Genomic DNA, 14,871 nt, shown 5'->3' with positions numbered 1-14,871 from the left:
CGAGGGGCCAAATGGCCTCCTTCTGTGCTGTAACCATTGTATGGTCAAGAATTTACCAGCCCATTGGAGACAGGCTGGGAGACAGGAGGGGTAGTAAAATGGCAGCAGAAGATGTTGTGAGGGAAGCCCAATGTCATCCTGCCACCATGGGATATTGCCAAAGGTGGGAACGGCAGCATGCAGCCAATTAAGGTAATTCATTGGCCTGCTGATGGCCATTTTATGACTCTACTGGCATCAGAACGGCCTCCGCCACACGGAGTTCACAGGTACACCAAAGCCACCTCCCAACGGCTTCAGGGGGGAGGGGTGGGCAGGGGCCTTCCTTTCCCAAGGTTCCATGGCCCACAGCTCTGACAATGGCAATGGCTGCTCCCGTAGCTCTGACACTGACACTGCCGCTACGGGGGGAGCACCCCTCCGATCACCAGGCCTGCCTGCCTGGCCCCGACATCTCCAAATCTCTTTTGTTCCTTTGAGGGTGCCTCAAAATGGTGGTGCCTTCTCCTTCTCCTTGCAGCCTCAGCAGTAGCCACTTCTACCAGTGGCACTGCTGAAGCTGCAGAGCTGCCAGCTCTCTAATTTGGCCTCTTGATTAGCTGCTGCTGGTAAAATTGCTGCATTTGGTCCCCACATCGGGACACTTGGTGTGCCAGTAAAATGATGATGTCTATGATTATTTGATTCTATGACTGTAGTGCAACAAGGGAGAGCTGCACTGTCAGAGGTGCTGCCTTTCAGATAAGACACTAAACTGAGGCCCTGTCTGCCCCCTCGGGTGGCCATAAAAAATCCCATACCACAATTTCAAAGAAGAGCAGGGGAGTTCTTACCAGCGTCCTGGGCAACATTTATCCTTCAATTAAAATCATTGAAAACCAATTATCTGACAGGAGGTGAGATGGCCCTTGACATCAAGGCAACATTTGACCGAGTATGGCATCAAGGAGCCCTAGCAAAATTGGAGTCAATGGGAATCAGGGGGAAAACTCTCCGCTGGTTGGAGATATACCTAGTGCAAAGAAAGTTGGTTGTGGTTGTTGGAGGTCAATCATCTCAGTCCCAATACATCATTGCAGGAGTTCCTCAGGGTAGTGTCCCAGGCCCAACTATCTTCAGCAGCTTCATCAATGACCTTCCTTCAATCATAAGGTCAGAAGTGGGGATGTTCGCTGATGATTGCACAATGTTCAGCACTATTCGCGACTCCTCAGATACTGAAGCCGTCCGTGTAGAAATGCAGCAAGACCTGGACAATATCCGGGCTTGAGCTGATAAGTGGTAAGTAGCATTCACACTACACAAGTGCCAGGCAATGACCATCTCCAACAAGAAAGAATCTAACCATCTCCCCTTGACATTCAATGGCATTACGATCGCTGAATACTCCACTATCAATATCCTGGGGGTTACGATTGACCAGAAACTGTACTGGAGTAGCCATATAAATACCGTGGCTACAAGAGCAGGTCAGAGGCTAGGAATTCTGCAGCGAGTAACTCACCACCTGACTCCCAAAGCCTGTCCATCATTTACAAGGCACAAGCCAGCATTGTTATGGAATACTCTCCACCTGCCTGGATGGTGCAGCTCCAACAACACACAAGAAGCTCGACACCACCCAGAACAAAGCAGCCCACTTGATTGACACCCCATCCACAAACATCCACTCCCTCCACATCAACGCACAGTGGCAGCAGTGTGTACCATCTACAAGATGCACTGTAGCAACGCACCAAGGCTCCTCAGGCAGCACCTTCCAAACCTGCAACCTCTACCACCTCGAAGGATAAGGGCAGCAGATGCTTGGGAACACCACCACCTGCAAGTTCCCCTCCAAGCCACACACCATCCTGACTTGGAACTATATCGCCATTCCTTCACTGTCGCTGGGTCAAAATCCTGGAACTCCCTTCCTAATAGCACTGTGGATGTACCTACTCCACATGAACCGCAGCAGTTCAAGAAGGCAGCTCACCACCACCTTCTCATGGGCAATTAGGGATGGGCAATAAATGCTGGCCTGGCCAGCGATGCCCACATCCCATGAAACGAATAAAAAAAAGAAAATCTGGTCATTATCATTATCACTGTTGTTTATGGAACTTTGCTGTGCACAAATTTGCAACTGTGTTTCCTACATTACAACAGTGAATACACATTCAAAATACTTTATTGGTTCTAAAGCATCCTGAATGGCAATGCAATTCCTTTTTTTCTTAACCTACTGAGCAGCAGTTTTTCCTGTCTCAATCTAATAATGTCCAACTGCACCTCAAAGTAATTCAAACACAAAAGTGTTTTGCTGTTTTTAAGTAAACTATTACAAATTATACAACATGTATCTACTTTTCCCCATATGAAGCATGAAATAACATAGCAAGGGCAGGGCAGGTGAGGGAGGAACTTGACCACAGTGTTCAAATAGCCCCCAAATTGCTATGATTTTTAAAAATTCAGACCACTTCTTCTTTCAAAAAGATGTGCCATAGATCATGTAATGTATTTGTATAATATGCTAATGATGCAATGATGTATCGATGTGATGACGTAAATAAACAGTTCCTTGAACAGGCCATGCTTGGAGTCCATCTTGTCTGTTAGTGCCACCCAAATATATCACAGAAAATAGTGACAAGGATGAGGTAATAATCTGTCAATATAGGTAGCAAACACCAGCAGGGTATGCAGTGAACAAGATTATTCAGCTTCTGATGACATACCTGCTTGGATGGTAGAGATTTTGGCTGGATTGTGCATAGCTAAGCCTCAAGCTATTTCCTTGGTTGAATGGGATGCCACAGGGTGTGCATCGGATTCAAAGTGCTCATTTAGGTAAGAGAATATTTTCAACTACTTGTAATATTACTTGTTCTTTTGATATGTGAACTGTTGTAAGACTTACAGGACTACAAAAAAACATGGGTTTTTATTATAAACTAACTAGAACATAAAAATTATGAAACAGTTACTGCACGAGCCACATCTTATGGTCGTCCCATAAAACCACTGACTGGACTAGTTTTAGGCATCACTGTTCTGGACAGCTGTGGTAAAGTGTTTACTGAGTTACTGTGAATTTGCAAAGACGACAATATGGCTGCGCCCACAGGATGCATCAGAAGGCTTGGGACATTTGAGAGGGTTTGAGAACCATTCAGCTTGTATGTTGATAGAATGCACATGTTTTTCAGAGTTAATAACATTTTTGAACTCGAAGATGATAGTGAAGAGGTCACAACTCAGAATAAGGCAGTTCTTGAGCGCAAGAAAGCAATTTTGATAATGGAAATTGGCCCGGAAGTGTATGGCACGCAACAAACCTTCTTGGTCCCAACAAGGCAAAAGATATGCCATTCAAAACAACCACCACCAAGTTGGAGGAACATTTCAACCCTAAGCCACTAGAGATAGCTGAAAGCTACAGATTTGGAACCAGAAATCAGAAAAATAGTGAAACCGTTGGTGTGTACATTGTGGCACTGAAGAATTTATCACTACATTGCAACTTTGACACATTCTTAGATAGTGCATTATGAGACATATTTGTGTGTGAATTGCTTGATGAAAGAATCCAATCGAAGTTACGAAACACAAAATCTTACATATGAGCTAATGTGTAAGATTGCTGTCTCGATAGAGATGACATCAAGGAATGCTCGGGAATTTCGTCCTATGCTTGTGACCAGTCCACTTTGTCCACAGCCAGAAGGCTTTCGCCAAGCCTAAAGTGGGAAAACCAAGTCAGAAGAGTGCTGGTGATAGCGGTTCAGTGTCTTGTTATCGCTATAATGGCAACCGCACAGCAGAAGCTTGTCAGTGCGTAAATGCCAAATATTTTAATTGCCAACAGAAAGGCCAAATTGCAACTGCTTGCTGAGTGAAGGCCAAAGCAGGAAAGAGAACTCATTCCAGTGGTAATGGAAAAAAGTGATGCCACAAGGGTAGAGTTCACAATCTTGAAGTGAATCCGAAGTGTCTAAGTGAAAAGGAGCTAGGGTTGTACAGCATTTATGTCACTAGTAATCACTCAAATGACAGAGACTTTTGCACAAAGTGTTGGTAAATCAATAGTACAACAACATGCGCATCAATGCAGATTGCTCCATTATGAGCAGAGATATGTACGAGAGCAAATTCAGTGATGTACCTCTAACTGAGATGGAGGTGGGAGTGAGGGATATGGGAATAAGAGACATGGAGAGAAGGTGGGAGTGAGCGATATTGGGAGAAGGTGGGAGGGATATGGGGTAAAGGTAGGATTGAGGGATATGGTGGAGAAGTTAAGAGATGAGAATCAGTATTATGGGGAGACGGTAGGAGTTGAGCGTGAGGAATATAGGCACAATGTGGGGAGGTGAGAGTGAGGGATAGGGGAGAAGGTGGGAATGAGGAATATAGCGAGATGGTGGGAGTGAGGGAAAGGGGAGACAGTGGGATTGAGGGATATAGTGGGGAGGTCGATAGGTGAGAGTGAGGGATAGGTGAGAGTGAGGGATATGGGGAGACAGTGAGGAGGTGGCAGTGAGGGATATGTGGGGAGGCAGAAGCGAGTGAAATGGGAAGGTGGAGAGGTGGGAGTGAGATAGAAATAGAGAAAATGGGGCTGTTGGAGTGAGAGATATTGGGGAGGTGAGAGTGAGGGATATGGGGAGATGTGAAGATGGGAGTGTGGGATATGAGAATATGGTGGGAGTGAGGGATATGGGGGAGATGACAAAAGTAAGGGTTTTGGGAAGAAGGTGGGAGTTGAAGATATAGGGGAAATGGTGGGTGTGAGATATATAGGGAGGCAGTGGGAGGGAGGGATATAAGTGGGGGTGAGGGATATGGGAAAAAAGCACTGTCGCGTCTGCTGCATGAAAACACTGAAGTAGGCTGTGAAGGTGCAATCTTCTTGATGGGGTAGTAGATGATGACTTTCCAATTACTGCAATTGAAATTGCAGCTGAAACTCAAAAAGACTCAGTGTTGAAAAGAGTCTATGACCAGACATTGAACGGATGGACAGAATTTGACCAGTGTACAGATGAGAAACTGAAACTGTTCCACAATCGTCGCAATGAGTTGTCATGTGAATAGGGCTGCATTAAGTGGGCTCATAGAGTGGTGGTACCTAGTTCTTTGAGAGATAGGATCCTGGCAGAACTTCATACTGAACACACAGGAATAGTCAGTATGAAATCCATAGCTCGAAGTTTGTTAATTGGCCTGGTCTAGACAGTGACTGAGAATCATTGGATAGTAAATATGCTATCTGCCAAAACTGTAGAAATAAGCTGCCTAAAACTCCTTTGCAATCCTGGTCATGGTCGAGCCAACCATTTCAAAGAATTCATATAGACCTTCATGAGAAGAAAAATGACAAATTCTTAGTACTCATAGAGAGCCACTCAAATTGGATCAAAGTCAAGCACATGAGTCAAAATATCAATATTGAATAGACAACAGATGAGTTAAGGTCTATTTTTGCTTATCATGGACTACCAAAGGAGCTTGTCTCAGATAATGGTCATCAATTTTGTTCTGCTCCATTCACGCACTCCTCCTTATCATCCAGAATCAAATGGAGCAGCTGAAAGATCGGTGAGGATAGTTAAAGATGCATTCAAGAAACAAGTGCATGAGCGTTCAAATTTCAGTATGAAACAGTGGTTGGCTAATTTTCAGCTGAAGTATGAAACAACTCCACACTCTACTACAGGATATACACCTGCTGAGCTTTTGATGAAAAGCTTAAGGACACGTTTGAGTGTAGTTGTGCCTAACTTGACTGTTAAATTTAAACGCAAACAGTTCAGTCAGAAACATCAATTTAAGGCAAACAAAAGAGAACGCAGTTTCAGCAGAGCAAGCAGGTTTGTGTTTTGAGTCTCCTCACAAGTCACATGCAAGTGGGATGTAGGAAATGTGTGGAACCAAAAGATGCTTGGTTGAGATTGATGGTAAAGTGCAAAATGTCTACGTCAATCACATGATCCCAGCAAGAGATTAACCGAAACATGAACACAATCCGCTTGATCATGAGCTCATGTCAGAGTTTGAACCAGATCAGACTTCAGTGACTGAAGTAATAATTTCTAAGAAAGGAACAAAATCTTCTCTACGTTCTGAAGCTAACCTAAGCAGTCCAGAACCTGACTCTACACAAAAATTGTAAGAGTTCAACAAGACTTCATAAACTTGTTATTAAACTTGATTTGTAAATATAGTTCATTGTAGAGAAAAATACTTCTTTTGAAAAAGGGTAGTAGTGTAATGCATTTGAACAAAAAGCTAATGATGTGATGACATCACGAGTGATGACATCAAGATGTAAATAAACACTTCCTTTAACTGGCCAGGCTTACATTATCTTGTCTGTTAGTGCCACCCAAATATATGACGGATCACTTGATAGAAAACTGAAACAACAGATGTTCCTCCACAACTAGTCAGGCCTGCAAGTTGATCAGTTTAAATGATTGGTCTTGCTCTTCTAAATGTTCACCAGGATGTTGCAGTGAATAGTAACAAAATTGTTGACAGACTAATGACACTTAACCAGCACCTGAACTTTGTGCTTCAGTGTTTTTGTCCAACTAGTCAATTTTTTCTTTTCATTTGTTTTATTTGGATTGCTGGAGATAATTGGAGGGGGAGGCATGGGGTGGGTGGAGGGGTTTTCACACCAAAGACAAGTGGGTTTTGGTTGGGTGGGAAGTAAAAACATTAAAAAATCTCAAATCTGACCCCAACCCACCTCGAACCTGGCCATTTCTAGTTTTAATGCAGGTGGAGCAGCGGGTAGGCGACCAACCTGCTCCCAAAAGGCAGGCCACTCATTTAAATATCTTAATGAAGCTGCAAGCCTCAGAATTTTTTCTCTGTTCCAGCTTTGGCACTGGCCAGTCTGGTTTCCCGGGTCTCTCCCCACCACCCCCTCCCTGGCTGCAGCCTGGTGCTACAGCTCTACCTAGCCGACAACCAACCAGCGTCTCAATCTATTGCTGGGGGAAATGGATTTCAAAAATGGTAATCAGGTCCTGCCATTAAATTCAGCAGAACTGGAGAGAAACCCATTCTTCTGGGTTTTCTGACTACAAAACTGTCCTCCTTCATCCTGCTTGCTTCCCACCTCCCTGTAAATATTGGGGACCATGTTTTTATTTGAACCTTATTGTGAAATTCCTATTTTTTAAAAAAGAGTCTTTTTATTTGGTCTGGGAAGTTCATATCCAAACACCGCCCCCACAAAAAAATCCTGCCTACATCACTGTGAAGCAGAATTCTTTTGCACTCGTTTTGATAAATGAGTCTGAATGTTAACAAACTATATATGAAAATATCTGAATATAGCATATGGTCCAGCACATTGGCTCATGAGAGCTATGCCTATCCATTATTTTAGTAACTACATAGAGACATTCTACTGTCTTTTGATCAAATTGAATACTATTAATTTAAAACTTTACGGATCAGATGAATCCCACATGGCATGCTTATGTGCTATGTGCTTAATTTATATTGCTATATTCAGTTGTGACCTACAATCCTTAAAAGCAATTATAATTTTATACATGGTCATCAATAGCATCAGGGAGTCCATGATTCTAGAAGGGAGGAGCTTGCACAAACTAATTAGATGTTGCAAAATTCTGCTTTTACGATGACCACAATTTTATGATTAACTTTACCAGTTTAGCTGGTCATTGGAGAAAACTTTTTGTTGGCCAATGAACATATCTCATTCATAATTAAAATAGATTTTCACAGAATATGCATGAAGAAGAACAGGAACGTTCTAGTTTATATTTATTTGCTTTGCAGCATTAGCACTGCACATTTTGAACATTCAGATGCAGCTTTGGTGCACTCAGATTTCAAACTACTATTGTTGGCATGACAGTTGCAAAATCTGCTTTCATATTGAAATTATGTACATATATTTGTTCTATGGTTTATTAGTGACATATCAGCTCCTAGCAGTCATGTAAAGACGATAAAAAACACATGCTTGAAATCAGAAATGTTTTAAAAGCAGAAAATACCGACCTTTCTGACTTTCATCTTCTGCACCATTCCAATAAAGTGCAATAAACAGCACTTTAATGTTTCTACGAGGCACTCTTTACAGCCTCTGGCCTTAATATTGGTTGGAACAACTTCAGACTGTAAACACATTCACATTTTCGCTCAGACAGCATGTGCTGATAATGTAGGATGGGATCCTGCATTTGTGGGAATGGGGGAAGGTTGTGGGCTGGTGCTTGGGGTGGGGATCCCCTAGCAGTGGGTTGGTCTGCATCCCTGAGACCAGCCTGTTTTTTCTGCCACACTCCCTGGTCACTGGAGCCTTCTCTGCTTTGCCAGATTTTCCATGCTTCCCCCCACCTCAGCTATTCTGCTGTAACTGTTCACATATACTCTAGGTTTTGGATACATCTTTTATTTCTCTCATTATAAACCTCTTTTTGTCTTACACCATTTTGACTTCTGTCATTTATTCCTTTTCTGCCCTCCACCTAATCACAGGCCTAATTTTTTCTTTCTCCCTGCTCCCTTTTCCCTAGCTCTGTTCCTACATATAAGCTGTTCATCTGTAATATGTTCTGGTTCTGAAGAAAGATCATCAGTCTAAAACATTATCTCTACCTTGCTTTCTCCACAGTTGCTGCCTGAACAGCTGAGTATTTCAGCATTTTTTGTTTTTATTCGTGAGATTAGTAACTTGTGGAATCCTTCATAAAAGCAATTCTTTCTCTTTTAAATCCTGACTGATCTGCTGAATATTACCAACATTTTTCTTCTCTTGTTTGGCAAATACCTTTAACAAGGATAATGAGCACTATGCTTGCTTTCAGGTTGTCGTATAAACTATATCATAACACATATCTGCACCACCAGCAATACTGTGTACTTCCACATCCATAACATCACTCATCTCTGACCTTCCCTCAGCTCCTTTGCTGCTGAAACTCTCATTCATGCCTTTATTATTTCTAGACTTGATATTCCAATGCTCTCCTGGCCAGCCTCCCATCTTCCACCCGACATAAACTTGTACTTATCCAAAACTCTGCTGCCCGTATCTTAAATCACTCCAAATCTCATTCACCCCTTTGTTTGCTGACCTTTACTGGCTCTCCACCATCGCTCCACCATCAGTGGCTGTGCTTTCAGCTGCCTCAGCCCTAAGCTCTGGAAACCCCTCCCTAAACCTCTCTGTCTCTCCAACTCTCGCTCTCCTCTTTTAAGACACTTCTAAAAATCTACTTTTTTGATCAAGCTTTTGATCATCTTTCCTGATTTCTCCTTCTATAGTTCGGTGTTGAGAAAGAATTTTTCAATTAATATCCCTCTTGTGAAGCACTTTGGGATATTTTACTACATTAAATGTGCTATATAAATGTAGGTTATTGCTGTTTTTGTACCGAAATATCCTTTTTGCAAACTATCATCGACTTGTTTACTTAAAAGTGTTGCATATAGTGCCCATAATATTATTAACCTGTTAGCAACATAAAAGTAAGTGAAGTTTTTTGTATCGTCTCAAGTAACCATATGATTTGTTAAACATATCGGAACAGTAACCAATCGCTATATTATTTCCTCTGTCACCCTGTTGCACAGCACTAGAAATAACATAATAACCACAATTAAAGAATTATGAAAAACAAATACAAAAATTATATCACAGGCTTCCCCTTTTCCAGCAATATCTGTTCCATTCCCAGAACAGTGTTTAGCTCTATGCCTCTCATTATTACATTATTAACTGTGTACCTCAGAACGTTGTTCTTATGATCCTTGCTCAATGTTGACTGTATGAATTTCCCAGCCGCCCCCACCCCGCCACCTCTATTGACCCTCTCTGCACATGCATTAGCAACTTTCCATCCCTGCATGTAGCCCAGTATGCCCAGCCAATGTTGATGTATTCCATTGTCTTTACTCCCTATGAGCAATGCAACAGAAGATCCAGTTGTTTGAAGTAAAAGTGGATTAATCTTAAGTGCTTTATCATGAAGTAAGATATTTCAACCAATGTACACTGTATTCAAAAGTACTTTGACAGTTAGGAGGCTTACTGTTTCAACATGGATTTATTTGGTGCAAGAAACTAAATTGTAAAATTTTGAACACCTCAAATAATTCAGCCATTTAAATTTAGATCCTGACATATAATGCTTCAGGTAAATTATCAGATACTACAATTACCTGTCATTGTGACTTACTCTGCATAATATTAAGTGGCAATGTGATACAAACTGCAATATGAATATCCACAAACTCAATAAATTTTAATGAATGACTGAATGTGATATTTAAAATTGCTTTGAAGATCAGAGGCTATTAATAAATATTTGGTATGATATACTTATAAACATAGAAGATTATTTTGTCAAGAACAAACATACAGATAAATCCTGACAAATGTATCAGTAATTTGCCAAGAAATGTTGCACTTTGATCAGAGTATATTTGAAACAGAGTCCTTGTCAAAAACTTGCCAGTTTGTACTATCTCCAGCTCAGCCCTATAGTCAATGATGCTGCGACTGGACCTAATGCAGCTCACTATGAGTGATGATCTCTTACAACAAACAGTTAGTGTGGACAGTGCCCTAAGCTGTTTTGCCTGGATTGGGAATTCTACGTAATGAGAATGAATTTTGTGCATTGGAATTCTGTGGTTGGATGGGGTATATGTCTGGTTTTAACTACATATTTAGAAAGGATTGCAGAACTGACAGTGGTTATTAATTTTACCAGTCGCTTCAATCAGTTTAGCCTGAAGGACCGGGGCACTTCACTTACTGCATAGAACCACTTATCCTATGGATGTTTTTATGATTTTCTGCTTATCAAGATGAAGGATGCAAGTGTTTGGGTGCCCAATCTTAGGTCAGGTATAGGAGGATTAGCAGAGTTAGATACAGAATAAACTTCCTCAACCAAAACATGGGACAAACAACTACTGCTGCAAGGTTTCCTGGTCTGTGCAACTCAATGTGTGACTTTTTTTTTACCTTTCATTAGGGCAGTTTTATTGCCACTGGGTATTCCAGCTCAATTCACATGGAACCTTTAGTCATTGGATAGAGCAGAATTTCATCTTATAAAACATATCAGTTAAACCTGGATCTCAATCGTAAAAAGACCATTTAACATATTGTTTCATCCAATCCTTATATTCTACAGGTTAATAAAATTCAAGCTTGGCATTGCCTATTCGCCAGTTCCTGATCTACCTCATTTTCTTTGATGTTTTTCAGCCCCTTGTCTCGGCCACTCGCCTAGGTTATGTAATAAAAACAGGGACAAGATGTGTCCCATTAACTGTGAGCGTCTTACCTCAAAGCAGCAGTCTTTCCATTTCTGTGAGTACATGTAACCTGTCTTGTTTGGTAACCAATTTGCACATCAAAATATTTGGTGTCCTGACGGATTTGACGGTTTCTGTTCCTCTTTTTCTTCATAAGTTCCCGTGCTTCTGGGTCCCTCATCCTTTTTCCCACCTGCCGAGCTTGTCGAGAATGTGGAAGAGAGCATGCACTCCAGGCGCCAACTCTCAAACTGTAAATACTTTCTTCTGCCTCACAGGGATTTAATGTGCAAGTCCGAAACTCAGTCAGATTTGGGCAAGGTTCACCACCATAGAGCGGGGGGACTAGCATTTGACGAATTCGGTGTTGTAACCCTACCCCACAGGATTTAGTGCATTCTGACCAGAGAGTAAATTCCGTTACCACACAGTTCTGTGGGCAGGGGATGAGACAGGCTTGTTCGTGGTGGGGCTTAGTCTCAAAATAGTCACAGATAACATCCTCCACTGCAGCTCCATTTCTTTTCTCGATGCAAGTTACATCTCTGCTCTGAATTCCTTCTTCACCTTTCAGGCACTCAGAGGTTTGCCTTGAAGAAGGGTTCCTGGACGTGACAGGTGAGCATTTGCTCCATTCAGCTACCTGCCACTCATACAGGTCCTTATGCCAGTCACAGACTTTGAAACAATTCTGCTGATTCTCAGGTCTTTCCGCTGGTTTACAGTTAGTGGGTAAAGTAGTCCATCCCTCCACATGGGCGCACCATACTGACCTGGTTTGGACACCTCCTGGGCCACACTCCTCTCCCATACATCTCCCCCAGGTGCCTACAAGGTAAAGGATTTAAGAATAATTTGTTTAGTGGGTAGATACTTTTATCAAATGTTTAAGATGCAAAACTTGATTGAAATTCACATGACTACATTTTCCATTATAATAAAATATAGATTACTTATACAGTATAAATATGCCATTTATATACATATTTGCATTTTTCCCTCCTCCCCCAGCCCACATTAGGATAGTGAGCAAATCTACTACAATGTATGGTATTGATATATATAGGACAGGAAAGGTCACAGGGAAAATCCCAGGGAAAAATTTGTCAGCTTTTCCACTCCTAGTTGCCTCCCTGTGCTTTCTATTAGAGAATGCATATTTGTGGACATTGGGTGGATTATAACTTTTGAGTGGCTAACCAGTGAAGAGGTCAAGCCATTTTGAAGCCTGGTCTCATTTAAATGAAACTGGCGATCTGCAGGCACCAAAAGGGTGTCCCAGTGCAGGTTGCCAGATTCGGGCTGGCTCTTTATCAAGCAGCACAAAGGCTGTCCAGCCAGCAACAAGGTAAATCCGTTGTTCCTGCTGGCCCCACAAAAATAATTCTACCTTATTGGGGCCAGTAAAACTGGTAGGAGAGTGCAAAGCACATGCTCTGACCAGTTCTGTCATGACATAGCAATTGAGGATCTATGGACATCATAGAACGCTGATTAAAAAGGGTTTACCACTTGAAAGCAGCAGGTGTTACGGTCACCTATTGGCAGGTCCTTGTCAATGTGGCAGTGGGCAGAGCATCAGCTTTAATGGGTGGTAAGTTTATCCACCCCATTTTAAGGCTACCACCACCCCATTAAGGTCAATTTTAGCAAGTTAAAATCAACCCCATTGTGTGAGGTTGACAGGATCTCAAACTTTACTGAAAACCTGCGCAGCTAATTTTCACGAGGCTCACCCAAAGAATGATCACTTCACCAAGCTACTGGAGGACCACCAGAACCCACAGAATATATACCAGCATGGATCAACACTAAGAGAAGAACATCTGCAAATCATTTTACTTTGTAATTAAGGTCTGTTCCTGTGCTGTACTGTTCTTTGTTCTTTGTAAAGTTGATACTGTGAAATATTTTAGAAGATACACATGTTCAGAATGGATAAACCATGGGATGTTGATGATGGTGATATTTTAAGGGGTTTTAAGCAAAATCCAATATGTGTTCTGTTAATAACTAATGCATTCTGACAGAAGAGATTTGGTATTTTCTGTAATCTTTCAGCCCTGAAGTTTAGTTAATCACTTCGATATGGTTATGGTCAAGTGAGGAGGGGTCGAAGGGCTTTCCTCTTTTCCCTCCCCTTGTATGGCCACAACAGGTTTAATTCTTTCTTAAATTGGATGTACTGGCCAATTCAGTAGGTGTTTGATTACTTACTTGCTATGATCAAAAGAAGAACCAATCAGACAGATTTTCTTGAATTAAGAGGTTAACTTTATTGTACCTAAACTGAACTAACAAAATAATAAACACACCAACTTTCACTCTCACACACACACTAGAAGTTTACACACACACAAATAGGTTGCAGAGTGGGGAAGGTAGATTGGTTGAGTTAGAGTCCATAAAAAAGGAGTTTGGTGATTCAGCTGGCTTCTAGCTGAATTCAGTGGTCCTGAGGCTTTTAGTTTGAAGAGGTAGATGACCGGTTCAGTGAGTCTCTTGGAGATAGTGATGTGGATGATTTCCTCCAATGGAGTTCCTGATTGTAGCCAAATTATGCAAAGGTGGTCAGTCAACAAGCAGGATTTGAAGGCTTTCAGGCTGGACTGGAGAGAGAGAGAGAGAAAGGGACCCCCACTTAGGGTCTGCTCATGTCAGAGTCCAGTTGCTTCTCCTCTCTTTTCTGCAGAGAAAACACCAGCTTAAAATCACAGATGGGGAGGGGCTTGTCACAAGACGGTGATTCAAACATAGCAGTTAGTAGTATTTCTTCTTCTTGCTGAGAAAACAGGTAGTTATTTAAACTTCCTGGGTCTTGGTTCTTGCTGGGGACTGAGCAGTCACTTTGTCTCTCTCCTCAAAGTCCTTTGCAATGTAGGATACAGTGTAGCAAACTGGATGATCATCTTAAGCTGAAAGGAAGACTTTGCTGGCAGCTTGCCCTTTTAAAATTTCTTTTAAAAATGTATTTTTAAAGAATACAAATTCAGATCTCCAGCCAGTGGACCAAAGAAAATGATCATTTACCAAAACACATTGGCGTGACACCTCCCCACCATGCAAAATGAAATGTGACAACAGGAACATTTCATTAAGGGGTCATAAATTAAAAAGAAACTGAACACATACACTCGTCAGTCTCACTGTCATAGCCATACTCGTCATTTTTTTTTTATCCGGGATGGTTCCGTGCTGAGCTAAACCCTAGATAAAGCGTCAGCTATCACGTTTTTCCCTGCAATGTGGATAATCTTTAGGTGGTAAGGTTGCAGAAGCAGGCTGCAATGAAAAAGGCTCGCATTATGAATTTTGAATTTTTCAATAAAGGTCAAAGGATTGTAGTCGATATAAGCTACCGCCTCTCTATATACTTTTTGGACATATACCTCAAAATTTTTGAGAGCCAGCAATGGTCCCAGTGCTTCCTTCTCCACAGTAGAGTATCTCCTTTGATGTTTGTTTAATTTTTTGGAGAAGTACCCAACTGTTCTCTCAATGCCTAACCCATTATCTTGGAGCAGGATGTCACCAACCCTAGGTCACTAGCATCCACTGCCACTT

General features: G+C 41.7%; 1 protein-coding gene across 1 annotated transcript in view; it reads right to left on the bottom strand.

Moving 5' to 3' along the window:
• thsd7aa (thrombospondin, type I, domain containing 7Aa) overlaps positions 1-14,871 on the bottom strand; it is a 543,974-nt gene that overhangs the window by 323,946 nt on the left and 205,157 nt on the right. The window contains exon 2 of the mRNA XM_068051191.1: positions 11,337-12,135. Within this exon, the coding sequence (XP_067907292.1) occupies positions 11,337-12,135 (799 nt within the window). The remainder of the gene's footprint in view (positions 1-11,336; positions 12,136-14,871) is intronic.

Source organism: Heterodontus francisci, chromosome 2 (assembly GCF_036365525.1).
Source record: "Heterodontus francisci isolate sHetFra1 chromosome 2, sHetFra1.hap1, whole genome shotgun sequence".
Lineage (NCBI taxonomy): Eukaryota > Metazoa > Chordata > Chondrichthyes > Heterodontiformes > Heterodontidae > Heterodontus > Heterodontus francisci.
This window is presented reverse-complemented; position numbering and strand designations above follow the sequence as displayed.